The sequence below is a fragment of the Cavia porcellus genome, unplaced genomic scaffold (assembly GCF_034190915.1).
Source record: "Cavia porcellus strain 051 isolate PalLab524CR breed Dunkin Hartley unplaced genomic scaffold, mCavPor4.1 scaffold_19, whole genome shotgun sequence".
NCBI lineage: Eukaryota > Metazoa > Chordata > Mammalia > Rodentia > Caviidae > Cavia > Cavia porcellus.
Window position 1 is genome coordinate 6,530,450 of NW_026947502.1, and position 22,886 is coordinate 6,553,335.

At 47.0% G+C, this 22,886-nt stretch overlaps 1 protein-coding gene and 1 long non-coding RNA gene across 4 annotated transcripts; both read left to right on the top strand.

Annotated features, from left to right (window-relative positions):
* The first annotated feature begins 5,628 nt into the window (after positions 1-5,628).
* LOC100714455 (interferon-gamma-inducible GTPase 10-like) lies at positions 5,629-12,646 on the top strand. Of its 2 annotated transcripts, XM_063230669.1 has the most exons (3): positions 5,629-6,181; positions 9,006-9,137; positions 10,218-12,646. In XM_063230669.1, exons 2-3 carry the CDS (start codon positions 9,035-9,037, stop codon positions 11,495-11,497), a joined length of 1,383 nt encoding a protein of 460 aa, XP_063086739.1. In that variant the 5' UTR covers positions 5,629-6,181; positions 9,006-9,034; the 3' UTR covers positions 11,498-12,646. The 2 variants fall into 2 exon arrangements, with proteins under 2 accessions (XP_063086739.1, XP_005001324.2); XM_005001267.4 differs by lacking the exon at positions 9,006-9,137 and having other exon boundaries at positions 5,654-6,181.
* A 3,296-nt stretch (positions 12,647-15,942) lies between these two features.
* On the top strand, positions 15,943-22,450 carry LOC134471589 (uncharacterized). 2 transcript variants are annotated; one of them, XR_010041055.1, is made up of 4 exons: positions 15,943-16,560; positions 17,849-17,990; positions 18,543-18,644; positions 19,160-22,450. It is a non-coding gene; the product is annotated as an uncharacterized LOC134471589 (long non-coding RNA). The 2 variants fall into 2 exon arrangements; XR_010041054.1 differs by having other exon boundaries at positions 15,943-17,990.
* Positions 22,451-22,886: the final 436 nt, after the last annotated feature.

Below are 22,886 nucleotides of genomic sequence, written 5' to 3' on the forward strand. Positions count from 1 at the left end.
GTGCAGTCACCTACACTACTCCCGTGGGTGAGTCCTGTGTTCTTTCGAGGCTGACTGGTTGGGAATATTGATGTGAACCAACCCTTAGCTCCTGTTGTTATTGTGGCCTCAGACTGTTCCAGGTCACCGGCCCTCTGTCCATGGTGTATGCTCTTACTGTGCCACAGGGGGTCTTGTAGTCCCTTTTGGGTTCCTCCGGTTGGGGGAGGCCTCCCTGGCACTCGCGCCAGCCCACCTGGGGTTCTCTGTAGGGAAGAAGGGGTTACTCGTGTTCTTGCCACCCTACCGAGCTCAGCCAGGTGGACGGAGAGTTTTCCAAGGCTCCTGCCAACCCACTGAGGTCCTCTTCTTGATGGAGGTGATGGGGACTCACCACACTCTTGCTGGTTCACTGAGGGCCTCTGTGTGGGGGAAACAAATAGCAGAGGCTCCTGCCAGCCTACTGAGGTACTCCAGGTGGTGGAAGGGTTGCTGATGCTCCTGTGGGCTGCTGAGGTCATCCATGTGAGGGGAAAGGTGGCCGAGGCTCCCCCGGCTGCTCAGCGGCATAAGCACCTGCCTTGCAAGCACAAAGTCGTGAGTTCGATCCCCAGTACCAAAAAATAAAAAGTAAAAAAATAAAATACAAGTCCTTCACATCTCTATTGAACACCCGCGTTACACACTGCTGACCTCACCATTTAGGTCGCTTTCCCTTGGGATGGCTGCAGTTCTCTTCAGCAGAGCTCTAGAGGGTCCTGATCTTGAGTGTCACTTCCTGGCTCCAGGGAAGATCCCTCAGCTGCTGGCACGATCCTTCCCCCTGCTAGTACAGACTTTCTAGCTTCCACCACTGACGTTTGGGCCTTCCCAGTGCAGATCCTTGACACAGACTTGCATGCCACCCTGCCATTGTGATAGCCTGGACACCGGAATAAAATCCAAGGAAGCAAGAAATTAAAATTTAGGGAGCAAAGGCTTTATTTTAGGCCAGTCCTGGCGACACAGCCTCCAGGAGCCAATATGGAAGACTGTGTACCTCACAGCTAAAGGATAGGGTTTTTATCTTATAAACAGCTGCTGGTCTCACAATGCAAGGAGCGGGGTGGGTTTGTGGCGCACTACAGACCAGGAACATGGTGATTACATTTCTTGGAAACAGCAAGGTTCAGGTAGGGGTTGGGCTATAAAAGCCGAAAACCACAGGAATGTTGTGAACTTTGACACAGTTTGATAGCATCTGGGCTTCTTGTTATCTCCTGTAATTTCCTTGTGCTTAAACATTTCTTAAGGAACAGCACGTTTTATTGCAGATAGGTGGAAGAGCTAGGCCACAACAGCCATGGGCTCTAGAGCTCCAGTTGGACTCAAGGGGGACACTACTGTGGGATCCAGGTGATCCACTGGATTCTTTGGGTCTCTAGTGTGTGAACAGACCTCCCACACTTTTTAAAAAACTTTTACTTTTTTATTTTAAAGAGAATAAAACAAAACAAGCCAATGACAATGATAATGAATTGCAAAAACAACAGTCACTATATTGCACTGTGTTATCCTCCACATAGTTGCTCAGACTTCCAGACACAGGCATGCAACATTAATCAAACAACATAAGCACGAAGTTGTTTCTTTACTTCAGTTGCTATCATTTCGGACGTCTCGGGTGTGTGTCTTCTAATCTCTTTGTGTCTGTTGTTATAACCTAAGCCCCCCTAATTATCCTAAGGTCTGTTCTAAGGTATAAGCCCACCTGCTGCTTCCCCTCCCCTTCTCCCTTCAAATCTAACTAGGTTAAGTTTTAACTTCCTAAAGGCTATAAAACAAAGGCCTGAGGTAATAGCTCCTGACAACCCAAGTCATCCCTACCCAAAAAGACCTGGTAGCCCGTCACAAATTGTGTTAATTGCATTAGATTGTATTAGATTGTACATTCTTCACAAAAATAGCTTCCTTTGTATCACAGTAATACCTGTAACTTGGCCTTACTGTAAATGTGTGTTTTCCTTTCCCTCTGGGCAAAGGATTGATATGTTAATCAATGCTCTCCTCTGTAAAGAATTGTAAAATCTTACCTAATTGATATGTTAACCATTGTTGCCCTCTACAAATAGAACAGTTGTGGTGCTAAAGTAAAGTAACTAAGGTAGTTAATTGCTGTTAGACCTCTCTATTCTTTGCTAAGAAAAACAAGATTTCTTCTTATCTAAACTTGCTAGTATGCAGGGAGACTTGCAATTGCCATTTCTGCTTTGTAGTGTGTCACGCCCCCATCCCCCTCCTTACATTGTGTGACCAGCAGCTGTTTGTGGATTTACAAGATAAAAAGTCCTGACTTTTAGCTGTGAGGTGCTCATTCTCCAAATTGGCTCCCGGAGACTAGTCACCAGGCCTGGATTTTACCTAATAAAGCCTTTGCTTCTCAAATTTTAATTTCTTGCTTTCTTGGATTTTATACCGGGATCCGAGTTATCACATCTGTGTGTCCTGGACTTGTTCTGGGTGGGCTGGGGGTCTCAGACTGCACCTGCTCCTTAGCCTCACACTTTCCTGTAATCCTCCGAATCAGCAGGTCGCTGAGTTCCCATCGTTTCCTGCAATGGCTGCCTGTCCTTCGATGCAGGGGATTCGGCTGCCTGGCTGGGCTCCTTCCATCCAAAGTTCCTGGGGTGGAAGAGAGGTGCGGGGTGTGGCTTCTCGTGTTGTACTGGGAATATGGTAATCCAAGTATTGTAATTGAAAGAGTTTTGGCCCAGACAGGACACTGTAGCAGATAAAGCCAAGGTGCTCCTATCTCCCCCACCCCTAGGAATTTACCTATGGCACCAAACAAAGACCAATGGGCTACCTGTGCATCCCCAATACCCCCTTGTGTTCCACCCCAAACCGAGACTACTTATGTGCCTCACTCCATGTGTTCAACGGAGAGATCACCAACCTCAGGGGAGATGCCGCACCCCAGCAGATCAGGGGTGTCTCTCCCCGCATTCTCAAAATAAAGGTCTTTTATATTTCATACTTCTTATCATTTTAGCCACCAATGGTCCCCCACAGTTCTATCAGTAATCCGTTTCTTAGTCTTCCTCACAATCCAAAAAGTTATGCTTCTAACCACATTGAAATGTTATTGGAATCCCAGCAAATTAATTCCAACCCACCACCTCCAGTGCAAACCACAGTGAGTGTAAATACACCGAGACAGACTCAAAGCTAAGGGCAACCACGAGGTCCTAAATCCAAGCTTGAGGAAGATACGAAGACCAAGGCCCTGATCCAAAGCCTCTCCCAGAATTTATTTTCTTGTGAAGAAGGCGTGGCCTGAGGATGAGTGACAGTGAGGACTAGGATGGCTGGAACTGCCATGTGAGTAACCCAGCTAGCTAGCTAAGTGGGGAGAAAACCTCTTTGCAAAATGAAGGGAGACTGACTGCACAAGGCTCAGTCTGCTAATTCAATGAAGGTAGCAACTGAATGGTTTTGGAGGCTGTTGCTCAGTTTCTGATATGTAAACATTTGTGCCCTAGGGACTCATAGCCTCTTTACTTTGAGGCTCTAGCCAGGTGACATTCCTGGAGCTGACTGGCTCTGCCATCCTGCTGTGCTTATCTGTTATAGAGAGAGCACTGTGGCAGGAAACGGGAGATGTTTAGAGAGGACAGTACCAGGACCTGGCTAACCTTATTACAATGCTTAGAGCCAGGGGAAGAGAGAAGGAAACACCAGCTCTGTTCATCTCAATGGATGGAAATAAGCCTCAGTACAATCAGTGTGGCAGCAGCTGTGCTGCATTCAAGGGGAGTCCCTCACACTGTCTCCTACTTCTCCTCCAGGCCCCAAGTGGCAGGCTCATGGCACGGGCGGGGCAGGGTTGGCTTCTTCCTGCCTCAGTCCTGTGCATTTGACTCTTGGGGTGAATATTATAAAATAATCCTACAGATTGTGTTGCATATTAAATCTTTTCCCTGCTGCACCTGGAGTAGACAGCATGAAGGAGAACCTGCCAGCTGTGGTCTGTGACCCATCTCCTCTCTGTGTAGGCCTGTGAGGGCTGCAGACTTCTCAGGCACCTGTTTCAGACTTAAATGCCTTTTCACTGTTTAAACTTTAAATCACCACACAAAGGTAAAACTGACTGAATACCACTGTGTGCCTGTAATTCCTGTCTCCCAAACCACAGTGCAGGCGTGACAATAGGCGCTTCATTCTTCATTTCCTGCAGAGCCCATAGGAGTGGCAGGCCTTCCTCACACATGGTGGACAAGGAGGGGTGTCGGGGTGTCAGTCAGCAGCCAGAGCTCCCGGTTACTTGTGTCTACTGAAGGCATCAGCCATCCTGCCTGTATTAGTCACTTTGCTTGTCACTGGGATGCAATAAATAGCACCCACAGTTTAGCAGAGGAGAGGGTTAGCTGGGCTCCCACCTTCCTGCAGCTGGCAGGCTCCAAGTCAGGACAACAAGGAGAGGGGCCTGGTGGAGGAGAGCTGTGCACAGCCAGGGACAGTAAGGAGAGAAGACAGGAGGGACTGGGGGGCAGAGTGCAGCCCCAGGCTACGCCCACGGTGACCATGTCTACTGACCAGGCCCCTACCTAAGAGCAGGTCAGCTAGGAGCCCCAGAATCCAGGCCCTTCCACAGCTCCCCCTATGAACGCAGGAGCATTTCTGCTCCCTCTGCCTTCACCCCAATCTAGGTCTTCAGGCGCCAGAGAGCACAGAAGAGACCCGTACCCCGGAGGCACAGGGGTGTCTTCATTTCTGACTTGGCCCTTGTTATTTCCCTGCGCTTTCTCTCCACTGGCCTTGTCCTGGCCTTCCTGTGGAAACATCTCCGTTTATGAACTTCACTCTTTTGTGATTCTGGGCGAACCTGGCTGCCTGTGTGTTTGTGCAGGGAACACAGATGCGTACTCTCACTCCATGTGCAGAACTTTACTCGATGCTTTTGTTGGCAAATCAACTTGTCTATCAACAGAAATACCCCCAAACAGAAACATCACTGTAGTCCCCTGCTCAGAGTTGCTCTAGGTTGAAACTCTGGATCCACATTGTATTCTGTGCACTAAGACTCTGGTCCTCCCTGGCTTTGCAGTGGTCCCCAAGCCTGTCTCACCTTGTCCTGCACTGCACACACAGCTGCTCTGGGGCCTCCTGACAGCTCACAGTTAGGGGCAGCTCACCTAGCTCTCGGGTGATAATCAAGACCCCTATTTTAGCTCTAGCCAACACCTCTGGGAAAGTCCCAGGAAAACTGCATAATTTCTATGAGTTCTTCTGTTTATGTTAATACCCTTTCTATGTCCACCAGAAGAAATATCTGTGCTTTTCTACACTGTCCAATTGTTGGGAATTTCCCTCCTGCTTTTGCCAAACTCACAATGGCAAAGCTGACTCTGGCCTCAGAAGAGGGTTCAGTCAGCCCCTGAGAGGTGGCTGTTTCACTGCTTTTGGACAAGGCTGTCCCCTTGTGTCTGCAGCTGCCCTGGCAGGGCAGGACTGAGACGCACAAGTCCACAATGCTTCCTAAGATGAGAGGCAGCCGAAAGACCCAGCCTGGGCCAGGCGTCCACAGCCCAGAGCAGCCCTGCAGAGCAGGCGTCACGCACAGGAGCAGCCCTCGCTTCTCTGCTGTCCCTCCTGCTTTCTCACCGGGTCTCCCCAGAGCACTGTGTGTTCATCACCAAACTCCTGATCGTGGTCCTTCTTGGGAGCTCTGTGCCCACTGATGCACCAGGGACCCTGGTGACCATTGAGGGCAGAGTGGAGAGTGGGCACATATACTGGGTGTACTGGCTAGGCAACGCCCCAGAGGTCACCAGGAGACTTGCCTTCTGGGCTGCACTTATCTCTGACATCCTTTTAATCTCTGGGTGTCTTGAAATTACAAAAGGCTTACTTCCTTTTTTTTTTTACTTACTTCCTTTTCCTGGAAGTGCTTTCACTGAGCAGAAATGTTTTGCTGAGGTAGTTTCACTTTCCTGCTGCATAAATCCATGAGGAACACCAGCATGCAGTGCCCAGGTGAAAGGCACAGGCCTTCGGGGGACTCTCCTGCCTGAAGCAGCGAAGCAGGCTTGGCCTCAGCAGAAGCTCCGCTCTCCACCTGCTCCTGTGCGGACCTGGGAGGGCAGGGATCTCCTGCTGCACTGCTGCGTGCTCAGCCTCTCTCCTCTGAACCTGCTCTTCTCCCGCCAGGCTCTTGCATCTGGTGAGTGAGAAAACTCCTCGGTCCCCGGTGACTGTGTTAGTTGGTGGGCAGGAGGCTTCCTGGATCCTGGTGTCCTGATGCAAGAGTTAGGTCAAGACACAGCCAAACGTGTGTGAGAGCAAAGGCAGAATGGATTGTAAACAGGGCAAGGACAGAGTCAGTCCACAGGGAACAGGCAGGCACAAGCTGAGGCGGCAGTTTGGGTTTCCTTTTATACATGTGGGACAGTAGCGCTCTGAGCTTTGGGGACCATACTGATTACCATCGCTGTTTCCATGGTGATGAAGTGTATCACTATTGCATCTTGGACTATACCTTAGAATGTCTGGAGATCACTTATTGCAAAATGTCTTTCTTGTTCTTGTCACTCAGTTAAGTTACTGTCTTGTCCCAGGGAATCTAGTCCTGTATTTTCAAAAGACACTTAAGAAATAAAATTGCCACCTAACTGAAGTCCTGCTGTGATGTAGGCTCAGTGGCTGGGTCTTACAAAGTTCCTCCTGCTGTTGTGCGTAGTGTTAGTAGACTAGGAGCAAAGGTGCTGCATGGCCGGCTGCCTGGTTCTAAGAATAAATGACCTTGAATGATGTGTTTATTTTGTACTTTGGAGGTTTTTCTTTGTTTCACTGGGGTTTTTTGTTTGTTTGTTTGTGTGTCTTTTTATTCTTATCAAGAAAGGATGTCACTGTGCAGGTCAGGCTGGCCTTCAACTCACTCGTAGCCCAGGCTGGCCTTGAGCTAGCAGCAGTCCTCCTGCCTCAGCCTCCTAAATGCTGAGCTTACAGGTGTGCACCACCATGCCTGGTTCATCTTATATTTCAAAATCCTGATTTTCCTGCCTTTGAAAACTGTCCTAAAGGACTGGAGGATGTGAAAGACACTGAACATTCCATATTGGAAAAGATGCCTCTTCATCCCAGATCCAATGCCATGTGAGACAAACCTCCTTGCCACAGTGAATCACTACAAGGGCCCACAGCAGGGCACTGAACATTGCCTGCAGTGGCCTTGATTAAGTCAAATGATGGATCAGAAATGTGCTGAATTTTAGAGGAAAACTTGGGTTCTATTGAGTTCCTAGGTTACCTGGTGTCCTGTGTCAAATTTTCACTCGAAACTCCTGTGTGATGTGAGGAAAACTGACTTTAATCCAGCTGCCTGGTGCATTAGGACCACAGTGATTCCTGTAAGTGTCCAGCTTTCTTCTCAAACGGGCACTTGCCTTGTCCTGGAGACGCAGCCTGCCTGGACTTCCCATGGCATGGCAATCTGACTGGAAGTCATCTGTACCTGTAGACCTGGCTTGTGGGGTTCCTTGTGCAGAATGAATCTCTGCCATGTTCCTTGCTGAGTTCTAAGAAAAGCAGTGAGTTGGTTCCCATTGTTGCTATAGCAACTTGCGAACAAACTTCCTGACTTCAAACAACACAGCTTCAGGCATAGCAGCAGCCAGAGCTGAGGAAGGAGACAGGATGCAGTCAGCTGTGGATGTCCCTCCACAAGTGAATGGCAAAGGACAACGCGGTCTCCATGTGTAGTGGGTGCCACTCAGCTGTGGAAAACAATGGAATTCTGTCCTGTGTGGCTCCGTGGATGAGCTCTGAGGACGCCATGAAATGGGCCAAGAAGACAAATCTGTGCGTTCTCATGTGCAGAAGCTAAAGTTGATCTCAACGAAATAGAGAATTGTTATAACTTGGGCCCCGGTATAAAATCCAAGGAGGCAAGAGACCGAAAATTTAGGTGGCAAAGGCTTTATTTCCAGGCCTGGCGACCAGTCTCCGGGAGGCAGTTTGGAAACTGTGTCCCAGAGACTGAAAGGAGGACTTTAAAAAGAGGCTGGAGGAAAAGGGTGGGGGGAGGAACAAAGAAACCTGCAGAGCCATCAAACTTGTTGACCCGAGTCTGGAAACTGTATTGCTGTCCACTTAGCTCTGACAATCTCGGGAGTTCCTGGTGTTTCTCAAGTTACTCCCATCTTACAGACTGACATTATCTCGGAGTGGCACGTCTGCAGCAATATTTGGAGAAGAAAGTGGGGAAGTTAATTATCCCAGGACAGCTCGTTTTCGCTAGTGGGTGCAAAGAGGTCAAGAGTTACAAGAAGCTGAAACTTAAGTTTTACAAAGATCTGATATCTAACTCACTTGATGCATACAGAACCAAAGGAAAGCACCGATTGGGGTTTGGGCCATAGTATTTCCCGGTAATTTCTTTGAAGCTAAACAGTTCTTAAAATTTGGGGCAGGCTCATTTTATGACAGATCATCACTGGGTTGGGAGGAGGTCACCAGAAACCCAAATTCTTTATGGCCTAGATAGATAGGTGAGGGGAGAGGGAGGCAATAAGGCGCCATACAGAACAGAAAACGGCGGTTATGTGTCAGGGTCAGGGTAAAGGGTTAAACTCATACGCAAATCTCTCTGCACACAAGCAGGTTACTTTAAACAAGTATAAATTAATGGGCCATTCTAGTTTTCTTTAGCTCTTTATCGGAGGATAGAGGCACCTAACAGTGATTAACAACCCTTGTTAGCTTGTTTTAGCACAGCTTCTGTAGTTTGTAGAGGGCAACAATGGTTAACATATCAATTAGGTGAGATTCTTGCAATTCTTTACAGAGGAGAGTATTGCTCAACATATCAATTAGGTCACTTAACATATCAGTTAAGGAAAAAGGATAAAAAAAAACATTTAGTAAGGCACTTTACAGGTTTGCTATAATCCACATATAACGAAGCTATTTTCTTAGAGTACAACAAGAATAAAACCCAGATGCTCCAGGCTGGAAGGAAGAGAGGTGAAAGCCATTGTGTCTCTCAGGTCTCCATGGTGACAAAATCATCAAGACAATGGAGTGCAGAGAGCAAAGCTTCGTGCATCCTGGCTCCAGCCCTGGACCATCCTCCTGCTGCTCTGCGCCTGTGCCGGGCCTCACACTGCCGGGAGCACACGGTACAGATACCTGAGCACCTCCTGTTGGCTCTGGTGCAAAGATGGAAAGCAGGAGGGGCAGCGCCCTGCATCTCCCCCAGGACACACTGCAGCCTGACTTCCATCCAGTCCCACTCCCTGCAGGCCCACTGCTGCCAGGAGGACAACAGTGCAGGACAAGGCCACCAACATGAGGGGTACAGGGAGCCTCAGGGTCCAGGTGGAACAGGACACAGGATGGGCGCTCCTGTGGACAAAGCAGTTGACATGGAGTGGCTGTGCAGTAGCACAGAGGGGAACAATGGGGACTCAGGTTGCCTCAGAAATAGCCACGAGAGAGGATTCCCAGCGAGGCACTGGTACGTGTTAGAGGTGATGGGTGGATGCTCATTGCTTTGAGCTCCTCACCGGCCTTATACACATGTGTAGAAGTATCACCCTGCAAATCATACATATGTGCAATTATTCTCTGTTGTCATTTTTTAAAAATCAACGTAGTCTCTTCTTGTTCTGGAGGTCAGTAATCAAGAACACGTTCCTGAGATGCAGCAGGAAGAGGGCTGGCTCCTGCAGGATCTGGGCGCATGTGCTTCCCAGGCCTCCAGAGGCTCCAGCCTCCCTGAGCCCTTAGCTCCAGCCTCTCTCCGACCCTGGGGCTCCCACCTCACCAGCACTTCCTCCTCTCTCAGGTCGTCTTGTCTCTGTTCCTCCTGTCTGAAATGCCACCAGGATTCCCTCTGACATTCAGCCCCCCCAGATAACCTAGGAATCTGTAGCATCTCAAGATCCTTCCTTGCTCACATCACGTCACCCCCTGTGCGGTGTGAGATGATGTGGTCCTGGATTCTCGAATGCAGGATGCCTCCACCTTTATAGGCTGCCACTCAGCCTTGCAAACCGCCCAGACGCCAGCCACATGAGGGGCTGGGAGGCTCTCCTGCAGCCAGAGACCCTAAACTCATCCGGGGAAGCATGCAGGGAGAATAACCAGGCTCAGTGTAGACTCTCGGGGATCCCATAGCCCTGCGCTGCTCTTTGCCCAGTCCCAGCTTTTGTCTGGATGCTCCACTGTCTGTAACTCTGTTCTCACCCTTTCTGCAGACCTTCCAGATCCAGCAGCCATGTGTGACTTCTTCTCAGATTACCTGAAAAATTTGAAAGAAAAGGACTTTAAGAAACTGACTGATGACTTCATGTCTCACTATGTTAAATTAACTGATAAGACCAAAGGCATCATCTCCCTGGAAAAACTCAAGAGAATTAAAGAGGCCTTCAGTGTGGGGAATCTACAGGCTGTAGTGGATGCAATTCAAGAAATACTAAGTGCAGCAGAAAATGCTGTCCTGGAGGTGGCTGTGATCGGGGAGTCGGGGACAGGCAAGTCCAGTTTCATCAATGCCCTCAGAGGCCTTGGTCATGAGGAAGAGGGGGCGGCAAAGGGTGGGGTTGTGGAGACCACCATGAAGAAAACCCCCTATAAACATCCACAGTACCCCAACGTGACCTTCTGGGACCTGCCTGGGGTGGGGACGCGCACCTTCGCCCCGGACACCTACCTCGAAGCAGTGGGCTTTGCCACATTCGACTTCTTCATCATCATTTCCTCCTCCCGCTTCACCTGCAACGATGCTCTCCTGGCCCGGAAAATCCAGGAAGCTGGGAAGAGCTTCTACTTTGTTAGAAGCAAGGTGGACAGTGATTTATATAACGAGCAGACAGCCAAGCCCCTGTCCTTCCAGAGGGAGAGAGTTCTCCAGGAGATCCAAGACTACTGCCTGGCTAACCTCTGTGACATAGGAGTGCCTGACCCGCGCATCTTCTTGGTCTCCAACTTTCATGTGCATGAGTTTGACTTCCCAGATCTGCAGAGGACGATGCTGGAGGAGCTTCCTGCTCACAAGCGCCACGTCTTTGTGCTCATGCTGCCCGCGCTGTCGGAGGCTTCCATTGAGCTGAAGAGAAGTATACTCAAAGAGATGATCTGGCTGGAGGCTCTGAAGTTGTCAGCTGTGGCCTTCATCCCCTTGGGGTCCATCTTCAAAAGCTTCGATTTGCCTGAACAGGAAGCGTGCTTGCAGCTTTACCGAAAGTATTTTGGTTTGGATGATGAGTCTATTGAAGTGATTGCCAAGAAGCTCCACACATCTGTGCAAGACATCAAGGGATACCTCAGGTGCTTGGATTCCTCAGCCCTACTGCAGGATGCCAGCAAAGCTGCAAAGGCCATATATTGTGCTGCAAAGATCTGCGCAGTGACTGGAGGTCCTATATCTTCTACCATGTACTTCCTGAAGGCCTACTTTATACGCTCGAAAATCCTCGATGCAGTGGCCCAAGATGCTAAGGTCCTGTTGCATAAAACCCTCCGTCCTCCCTTCTGACAGAATGAGGTAGAAGCACTGTGCCTGGCCTCATGGACTGGAAAGTGGACCTCGGGGCTTCTGCTGTCAGGGATGAGGGTCCTGCCCCAGTGTCCCTAAGGTAGAAGAAACCTCTGACCCACAGAGCCAGGCAACAGCTTCCCATGGTAACTCAGGCTGTGCATAGGTGATTTGACCACAGCCTGCCTTCTGCATGCTTTGGTATGTTTTTATTAAAACCCAACAGTATCTCAACCTCTGCTTCAGCTAATCTCCAAGTTTTTGTTTATCTGTTTATTTGTTTGCTTTACGGGGCAGGAACTGAACCCAGGGAGGGCCTTGTGCATGGTAGGCAGGGGCTCTGCCTCTGAGCTCCAGCCCCAGCCCTTGCTCTCCAAGTGTTCCCAAGGAGTCCCAATTTCCTCAGGCAGTAACACTTTGTGACACTCACAGCCGAGGTTATATACTGTCATTTTATGGCTCTGTTCTCAATCACCATGTTAATGCTCTCTACAAAATGGTAACATTTTCAAAAGATTAGTAAAATGTGTGGCATTGGAAAATACAGCCAGAAATAGACTTGATACCACACGTGTCTTTGATGGACATGCAATGAACACGTGGTATGTGCACATAGTGAAATATTATTTGGTAACAAAGAAAGATCAGTCTGGCATTGGGCAGGAAAATGGATTCCCCTGCAGAATGTAATGTGAAGTGAAGGGGACACACAAGCTTAAATCCCGTGGTTTCTCTCATTTGAGTAATGAAAAGTTCAAATAAACAGCAAAATAAAAGAAAGACAAATTCAGCAGAGAGAGCTTTTGCAAATGAAAAGGGGCCTGAGATACAGGGGCTGAGCTGGGGCGCAGGGAAGGGGATGTAAACAGATTCAGATGTGTGCTGTGCACAGCTAACCTCCCACCGTGCATGCGGCCATTGTACGCTGTAAATATGAAATACAGAATAATAATGAGATTGACATTAATACAAGTAACAGTAACCACAGTAAGGAAAGCAGGGAGAGGGGATCTGGAGGTGCAGGGAGGAGGTGGGTGGGCAGGATAATAACCAAGACGTCTCCTGCCATGCACCTCCTCCCAAGAGGAATGTAACCTTCACATACTGTGATGTGCACTGATAAAATAAAATACGATTCTAAAACAGAAATGGACTTGGCTGTCTTTATTCCAGCCCGAGGTCTCCTTTCTGGGAATTCCTCTACGCTGTGTGGCCGGGAGTCTGGGGAATGTATAAAGTGAAGCTCAGCAGAGGGGCGAGGGGTGACCCACCGGGGAGTTTGCAAGGCAAAGCTGAATCCCGTGGGCAGAAGAAGGGAAGCTGCTCTGACCTCGCTCAAATTCTTTATCTCACACCTGTGACGTGGGACACAGCAAAACTCCAAGGGACCTCCCCAAAGCTCAGGGACTGTCACTCTTCCTGTCATGGTAACAGTCTGCATGGGGTCTTTGTCCTCTGACCACTGGGGGACGCTGCCCCGTGTGACAGCTGTGAGTGCCAGGCAGGGTGCATGAGCCCCACCTAGTCCTGCAAGCTGTCCCCAGAGTTGGGGGCCCTGACACACACAGCAGGGCACAGAGCAGGCCGAGGCCTCCTCCACCCTCCCTGCCCACCACTGTGTGGACACAGACTGGGTGTGAGGGAACCCGCTCTCTGCGTGTGTGGACAGAGCTAAGCTGCCTGGTGCTGTGTCCTGTTCCCCGCACGTGCACGTTGCTACCAGGGAGAGAGCTCAGACCAGAGACCAAGAGTGCTCACAGTTTTCGCAGAGATCAGTTTCATCCCGGGTTCCCTTAGAAAGGGTACAAATGCCAATGACCTGCCCCTTTTGGGGGTGAGAGTCGAGAAGGATTTTGTTGCCTGTGTCTCTGGGCGCTGTGTCCTCCAGGTGACCTTGTTCTGTTTTGGCCAGAGTGCAGCTGGAGCTCACACAGTGGGGCTGTGGCTGTTGGCTCTGACTCACTTTTCCTGCCTCCCTTTCAGGCCGCCCAAATTCCTCCTAATATCACAAGTTAGGGCAGACTCCTTGCTTCATTCATAACAGTACAAACTTTGGGGGAATCAGCACAGATTTCCAGGGAGAAGTGCAATGGTGTTTAGCCTGAGGGGCTGGTAAAGGGGCAGCCCCAGCCTTAACAAAGGAGAGTGAGAGCCAAGAGGAAGGACTTCCCTCCAGGAAGCTCAGGGCAAAGTGCTCAGACTGGCTGATCCTGGAGCCTCAGAAGGGATCAGTTCTAAGGAGAGCTGCACTGGGCTGCGGTCAGCTGGGTCAGAGTCTCAGGTCTGGTTTTGTAGCTTCAGAAAGTCCTATGGCCAGGAAGGATTCAGTTCCCATGGGTGAGGGCTCTGCCTTGGGGGCCCGGGGTTCTGTTCTCATCAGGGAGTACATGCTCTGGCCTGGGTAGGAGGCCTCAGCGTGGGAGCCTGTGTGGCTCCGCGCTGCTTGGAATACGAGGTATTGGCAGGTTTAGACAGTGCCTGCAGACTCCCAGGTCCCAGTTGTACTAATGCACCATCAAAGCTTGAGATTGAAACCTGAGGCCAGCAGCTCTCCAATCAGGGTCTTTGATACAAGCGTTACCAGGAACCTGAATGTGAGACTGGGATCCATGGCAGTCCCCGCCTGAAGCTTACAAATCACTGTTTCAGTAAAAGACAAGACAGGAAGGCTCAGGCCAGTCCACTGGCAGAGTCACTGAGTGCTGGCCTTGGACATTTTGCTCAGCTGTGCCAATGTCTGTAAGGTGGAGGCCAGAAAGTCAGTTCTAGTTTAATGAGTGAGAGTTCTCCCCAGACAGAATCTGACAAAGAAATTTCAAAGCATGTCTATATTAGATATTTCCAAGTGAGAATTTATCCTCATAAAATTCTGATAAATGCTAAAAACTTAAGAGATTTTCATATACAATTGCGGAGTAATTAGGCAAATGCCTCAGTAAAATCAGAAAGGTCCACGAGTTTTGTTCAAAAGCAGTTGAGGGACCAGGGATTTAGTTCAGTGGCTCAAGCACTTCCATGGTAATTGAGAGATCCTGTCTTCCATCCCTGGTACCAAAAAATAAAATAAAAAGCACTTTAACTAGGAAAATACATGCAGTCCCTTCAGTCACACAGCACAGTCAGCCACTGAAATCTGGATCCCTGTGTGTGGAGCAAGGTCCTGAATCACACCGTGGCCAAGGGGTCGCCCCATGGACACCTCACGCACTGGACAGAATCCCTCCTCCACTGCCTGCCCCTGACTACATCCTTGAGGAAGGCTCAGTGTTTCTGTGCGTGAACATCTGCTCCAGGGTCCCCCACACCTTCACCCGGGATGCAGGATCTGGCCTGGTAGACTAATCCCAGCTGCCTCCTCCACCTTCTCTGGGATTTGCACAGAGAGCAAAGCTCCTAGTTATGTTTTGTAGAAACTGCTAAAAATCTTCTTTCAGGCTATAATTCAAACTAAAATAATAAGCATGGAGAATTAAGCAAATATTGTTTCTAGAGACAGAAACTTACTTTTTTGGGTGCAACATCCCGTCCTCCTGAAAACATGGGAGCCACGCTTTGCCATTACTGTTGGACAAGGTTTCCATATTCTGTGTAAGCAGGAAAACAACTCTAGATACTTTAGTGAAATTGCAGAAACACCACAGGAGACAGGTCATATGGTCTCCAGATCTGAAGTTGGTCTGAGACCAGGAAATCCAGTACAAACCTTTAGCTTGCTGTCTTCAGACCACACCAACCTTTTGATGCTAATTTGGATCGTGAATATATATTTAGTTCAGCTTCCTGGCTTGTATAGTGGCAGCCATTGTGAAGCACTTTTTGTGTTAAATTGCAAGCCACCAACAGGAAATGCAAGGAAGAGGAATTTTAAACACCAGCTAATCATAGCTTTAGAAGAACTTGAGCAAAGATTAACACCCTGGGATTTTGGATGGTGAATCCTGTCCTAGTCACTTTCTTGATACTGGGAAAAAAAAATAACTGATACCCCTAACTTAAAGGAGGAGGACAGGGATCGAAGACAGAATCTCTTGATTATCATGGAAGAGCTTGAGCAACTGAGCTAAATTCCGGGTCTTTCAACTCATTTTGAACAAAACTCATGGACCTTCCTGATTTTACTGTGGACATTTCCGTAATTACTCCACAATTGTGTGTCAAAATTTTTAAAATTTTTAAAATTTACCAGGATTTTATGAGGATAAATTTTCACTTGGAAGATATCTAATATAGACATGCTTTGTTTTTTCTTTGTCAGTATCTGCCTGGGGAGAACTCTGACTCATTAAAACTAGAACTGACTTTCTGGCCTCCACCCTCCAGACATTGGCACAGCTGAGCAAAATGTCCAAGGCCAGCACTCAGTGACTCTGCCAGTGGACTGGCCTGAGCCTTCCTGTCTTGTCTTTTACTGAAACGGTTGTTGTACTCTAGAATAATAGCTTTATTATATTTCTATCATAGCAATACCTGTAACTTGGCCTTACTGTATATGTGTTTTTCCCTTCCCCCTCTGGGTGACCTAATTGATATGTTAATCAATGCTCTCCTCTGTAAAAAATTGTAAAATCTTACCTAATTGATATGGTAACCATTGTTGCCCTCTACAAATAACAGTTGTGGTGCTAAAGTAAGGTAACTAAGGTTGTAAATTGCTGTTAGACTTCTCTATTCTTTGCTAAGGAAAACAAGATTTCTTCTTATCTAAACTTGCTTGTATGCAGGGAGACTTGCTTGTTAGCACAACCCTTATCTGATCTTGCTCTTCCCAAGACGTGTAATCGCCATTTCTGTTTTGTAGTGCGCCAGACCTCCATCCCCCTCCTTACATTGTGTGACCAGCGGCTGTTTGTGGATTTACAAGATAAAAGCCCTGACTTTTAGCTGTCAGGTGTGCAGTCTCCAAATTGGCTCCCAGAGACTGGTCATCAGGCCTGGCCTAATAAAGCCTTTACTCCCCAAATTTCAGTCTCTTGCTTCCTTGGATACCGGGGTCCAAGTTATCACATTTGGAGGCTCTCCCTGGATGGGAGCAAGACCCCAGACTCATTTATGAACATCTGAAAGTAAGTACTCTGGAGGGTTTGTTTGGGCCATGGTCAATTTGTAATTTTGAGGGGACGCCCTCAATTTAGGAGTGGGAACGTCCCGAGGACAGAGTCAATTGGTTTTTGGTTTTTTGGACAAATTCTGTCTGTTTGTGACTCTGCCCCAGGTGGGGAACCGCTCCGTTGGTTAATTTGTTAATTCCTCCAGATCCCAAAATTTGACCAATTTTTGAGCAAAGGCCATTTTCCTGCAGCTTGTCTTGTCTTGTATCTCTGTGTTTGTGTCCATTTGTTCTAATTGTTCTCCTTTTGGTTACCCCAAATCTAACAGAACATTATCTCCTAGGAACCCCTTCTATGAGCCCAAAATGGACAAAGGGATTTATATATTTATGTTCAGTGTTTTTGTACTTTAAAATTGTTTGCCTGTTTGAATTTGTTACTAACTTAGGGCTTGTTGCCCATTTCTGTTGCAGGATCCATGTGGCTTATTAGATTCAAGGTTCATAATAAGAAAGATGATTTCCTTTAGCTCACCAAACTGTGCACGAAACAACCTTTGTTTGTGTCTTTAATGTTGTAGCACCTTGTTTAATATTTTAGTCCTCAGTTTATTACCTGAAACCTCAGCATGCCTTTTAAAAAAGAGTATTTTTCTTTCTGGTTAAAATGTAAACATATGTGCACATATATGTATATGTATGGTTTTTAAGAATCATATCAACTTTACCAAGTAAAAACCAGGTCATACTGTAATTGAGCCAGTCAAAAGGTTATAGTTTCTTTAAAATACAGCATTTTAATGTGGTAAAAAAGACATAAAATATTTAAATATGTTGTAGACTACTAAAAGGTGACTTCAAGGGTTTTGTTGAGAGTTTTAATGTTGTCTGAGAAGCGAGAGAAAGGTAATTGACTGGTAATAGTAAAAAAGAGGGAAAAAGAAAGTGGTTTGTCTTCAAGTAAAAATGTCTGGCTGTGCCAGAATGTGAAAAGAAGATAAAACTTGGGGTTATAGTGTAAGTTATAAAAAGCTTGAGAAGATGTAAATTTTATTTGTCTTGGTTTATAGTACTGCAAATAACAGGTTTGACAAGAAGTAAATGTGTTCAGAATTTGACAGTATTAGATCAGTTCTGGTCGATTTATTTATAAGATTGGTAATCCTTTGCTGCAAAATGTTTCCATTAATATGAGATTATAGGTGATAATAGAGATAAGATGCAAGTTCTTGCATGTGCTGTGAACATCTGGGAGATTATACGGCACAATTTTGTTACCTGTGAAAAAGCCTCTTTTTGTTAAGTATGTAATTTCAGTAAAATGATGGCCTGCCATGTGGCACCTTGGGACAAAAGGTGGTGTGCCATCCAGATGAAGCCTGCTCTCTGATCCGGAATGCCAAAACCATGTTTTCCTTTTGTCCCACCCCGATTGGACATCCAGAGGTAAGGAGGTTTCCCCAGTATTGCCAGTTGTTCTCTTTGCAACTCAGTCGGCCCCACATGTTAGACAAAAATTACAAAGGTTTGAAAGTTTTGAAAAAATGCCCCTCAGCCAGTTAATAGAGATAGCACAAAAGGTCTTTTAAAACAGGAAAAAAATTACTGTCTACTGGGAAAATTGTCCGGCGTATCTGAGTCGTCACAAACTGACTTAGAGTTAAAATTGTTAAGTAAATAAAAACAGGAGATTCCAAAAGTCTGGGCAGAAGACAACCCTCCAGGGCTAGCAATTAACCAGGTTCCCCTTGTGGTGGAACTGTGGAACTCTTACCCCAAGTACGCCCCATCTGCTTGCGGCAATACCCAATAAGCCTGCAGGCCCAGAAAGAGATTAAAGTGCACATACAGAGGCTAAGAGACAATGGTATTCACATTCCTTGTGTCTCTCCCTGGAACAAGCCATTGATTCCAGTCCAGAAGCCAGGGACAAAATGACTATCGCCCTGTACAGGATCTCAGAGAAGTTAAGATGAGTTCTGACTTTGCACCCAACAGGGCCAAATCCTTACACCCTGCACACCTTACCTCCTCAATCCGGAGAACACCTGGTACTCTGTTCTGGACCTGAAAGCTTTCTTCACTTTGCCTCTTGCTCTGGTAAGTCAACCTCTTTTTTGCCTTCAAATGGACTGACCCAGATACAGGGATAAAAGAACAGCTGACCTGGACATGTTTACCTCAGGGTTACAAGAACTCTGCCACTCTTTTTGATGAAGCGTTAGCAAGAGATCTTTTGGAATTTAGGGAAGAACACCCTGACATAGTGCTCCTCTAGTTCATGGATGACTTGTTAATAGCCTCGACCCCCCCCCACCAGAAGCCTGTAAGCTTGTCGAGAGGCAACTGAGGAACTGTTAAGGACTTTGGTGCAATTGGGCTATAAAGTCTCGGCTGAAAAGGCCTGATTGTGCCATCAGGCTGTGACTTATCTGGGCTACAAATTGTAGGAAAAAAAGAGGACTTTGTCTAAAAAAAGAGTCCAGGCTATATTGCAGATCCCATCCCCAGAAACTAAGAAACAGGTGCGTGAATTTCTGGGAGTTGTTGAATACTGCAGGCTGTGGATTCTAAATTTCACTGAAACAGCTCACCCTCTATTTGACTCCCTTAAGGGAAAAACTCACTGAACTGGACTGATAAATATGAACGGAACTTGCAGCAGCTCAAGTGGGCCTTGACAGAGGCCCCAGCCCTGGGACTCCCTGATGTTACCAAGCCGTTCACCTTGTTCATTAATAAACTCGGGGGCATTGCCAAAGGAGTCCTAACCCAGGACATTGGCCCTTGGAAGAGGCCTATAGCCTATCTTTCCAAAAGGCTCGATCCAGTGACAGGAGGGTGGCTTCCATGCCTAAAAATTCTGGCCGCTGTGGCAATGCTACTAAAAGAGGCTAAGAGACTCACTTTTGGACAGAAGATTTCTGTAGTGACCTTCCACAGTTTAGAGACTCTTATCAAAACCCCTCCCGAAAAATGGCTTTCAAATGCTAGAATTTCACACTATTTGGCCCTGCTCCTAGACCCAGAGTCGGTAGTTTTCAAGACTTCTTCAGCTTTAAACCCAGCCACCCTTATGCCTGACATGGAAGCAGCTTCATCCAGAACGGCAGTTGAGTGGCCGGGGCAGCAGTGACCACCGAAAAGGAGGTACTCTGGGTTAAGCAGTTAGAGCCTGGCACCTCTGCCCAAAAGGTGGAGCTCATTGCTTTGACTGAGGTGCTAAAACTAGCCACGGGAAAGAGGGTAAACATCTATACTGATAGTAGATATGCTTTTGCTACTATACATGTACATGGAGCCATCTATTAGGAGCGAGGTCTCTTAACCTCGGCCAGGGCTAAAATAAAAAATGCTTCACAGATCCTAGACTTGCTGGCAGCCAGATGGTCACCCTGTCTGCGGTGATTTCCTCGGTGGCCCCCTCATAAAGGAGGCTTAAAAATTGACTTTTAGACAAAAACTCTTAATTGTTTCCTCCTATTCGCTGGAGACTATCAAGGCCCCACCAGACCGATGGATGTTTAACTCCCGAGCCATACATTATCAGGCACTATTTCTGGAAACAGCTGCTTCAAACTCCGCTACTTTGCTGCCTGAGGATGACCCCTTGTTGCCTCACCACAACTGTACTGAAGTCATCGATCACCTCACGGGACTTCGACCTGATCTAGCAGATAAGCCACTATCTGGAGTTCAATCCTACTTCTCCGATAGAAGTAGTTACGTGTCTATCAAGGTAAGCGGGTCGCAGGAGCTGCCATTATACACTCTCAGGTTCTATAGGAACAAATCTTAGAGCCAGAGACATCAGCCTAGTGGGCTAAACTCATTGCCACACTGAGGCCTCAAGTTGTCTTTATCAAAAATGGTGTTTATTGTCTTCTGGGGTCAAAAGATTGAAAATGCTCCCCAAATTTGGACTTGTTGGCTGCCATCTAAATGCCAAGGAGAGTGGCTATTATCTGCTGTATAACCCATTGGACAGAAGATGATTTTGTTATACAGGGAAATAATTTGGCAAAGGCCACCTTCCAAAAGATAGCCAGCCAGACAGCCCCAAAATCAGTGGGGATTGAGATAAACTTAACATTACTGCTGATCCCACCTGCTTTCTTTGTCAGAGCCTATTTGCACTTGAAAAGACCAGCATCTGGTAGCTCAACTTCCGAGAGATCCCGGTGGCTAATATCAAGCTAGCCCAGTCTGTGAGCTTCAGATGCCCTCAGTGCCAATTGGTAAATCCAAAAGAACTGCAAGAAATAGAAACCACTGGTTATCGTGGGACTATGCCTAGAAAACACTGGAAAATAGATTTTACAAAAATAAAAGGCCTGAACTTCAAGGATATAAGTGATTACTTATAATGGGTGATACTTTTACTAGATGGGTAAAAGCGTTTTCTACTTAGTCTGAGTCAGCTCTGATAACAGTTTCCCTGATTTGGCCTCCCTTTTTATTCGTGGGGTCCGACAATGGCCTGGCTTTTATAGCCTAGTAACTCAAACTAACCTAAGCTTTGCAGATCAATTAGAAAACTCCATTGGGCTTACCAGCCTTAGAGTTCAGGGGAGGTAAAAAGATAAGTCAGATTTTAAAGACCATAATTACTAATGGCCTTAAAAACTGGTGAAAACTGGGTGAGTCTCTTTCCTTTTCCCCTTTTGCATGTGCAATGCACCCCCCTATGTTGCAGATATTTCCTCTTTTGAGGTTTTATATGAGACCTTCCTCTTATACTTAAAGGTTTCTAAAAAATTAGCTGATTTAACTACTCAATTAGCTGACTTAACCTCCCCCCCCCCCCCGCCAAACTTTTCAGCTAGCTCTGACTTCCATCCACTGGTTATTTCCCTGCTGCCCACTGTGAGCTGGAGAGCCTAGACACCTGGACACCGGTCCTCATCAAGGCACCTCACTGTGAATCTCTTGAGCCACAATGGACTGTCAAAGTAGCCCAAAGCCTGCCTGATTCATTGTTCCCTCTGCAAGCTGGTCCCGGCTTCCAAAGGCAACCAGCCTGAGGATAAGTAACTGTCATTTCTTCCAAGGACTCTTTAAAGCTTAAGATTGCCAAATGTAACTGGTGATCTTGTGTTCTCCTTGTAAAGACCCCGAGGTGGCCTCTGTATGACTTAAAAAAATTGTTACATGTATGATAAAACAGAGTAAATTTAAATGTTGGTTTTCTTTCTCCTTTTGGTTAACAGTTTTAATAATGACAGATGAGAGACCTTTGTTAATCCTCTTATTGGGCCTTATATGGTAAACAAGTTGATAAACTATGTCAAAGATCTTAACAGCTTATGATTTTAAAGACACACACAAGGTAATAAACAGATACCTATGAGTCAATGATTTGACTGACTGACTAAAATCAGTGGGGAATGTTGTACTCTAAAAAAATAGCTTCGTTATATTGGCATCATAGCAATACCTGTAACTTGGCCTTACTGTATATGTGTTTTTCCCTTCCCCCTCTGGGTGACCTAATTGGTTTCCTCTGTAAAAAATTGTAAAATCTTAGCTAATTGATATGGTAACCATTGTTGCCCTCTACAAATAACAGTTGTGTTGCTAAAGTAAGGTAACTAAGGTTGTAAATTGCTGTTAGACTTCTCTATTCTATGCTAAGGAAAACAAGATTTCTTCTTATCTAAACTTCCTTGTTTGCAAGAAAACTTGCTTGTTACCTAAATCTTGCTCTTCCCATGAAATGTAATCGCGCTGTTTCTGTTCTGTAGTGCACGACACCCCTAGTCCCCTAATTACATTGTGTGACCAGCAGCTGTTTGTGGATTTACAAGATAAAAGCCCTGACTTTTAGCTGTCAGGTGCCCAGTCTCCAAATTGGCTCCTGGAGACTCATCACCAGGCCTGGCCTAATAAAGCCATTGCTCCCCAAATTTCAGTCTCTTGCTTCCTTGGATTTTATACTGGGGTCCGAGTTATTACACAGTGATTGTAAGCTTCAGGCAGCAACTGCCATGGATCCCAGTGTCACATTCAGGTTCCTCGTAACGCTTGTATCGAAGACCCTGATCCAAGAGCTGCTGGCCTCAGGTTTCAATCTCAAGCTTGATTGTGCGTTAGTGCAACTGGGACCTGGGAGTTTACAGGCACTGTCTAACCTGCCATCACCTCGTATTCCAAGCAGCGCAGAGCCACTGAGACTCCCAATTTGAGGCCTCCTACCTAGGCCACAGCCTGTACTCTGTGAAGAGAAAACAGCCCCGGCACCCAAGGGAGAGCCCTCACCCATGGGAACTGAATCCTTCCTGGCCATAGGACTTTCTGAAGCTACAAAACCAGACCTGAGACTCTGATCCAGCTGACCTAAGC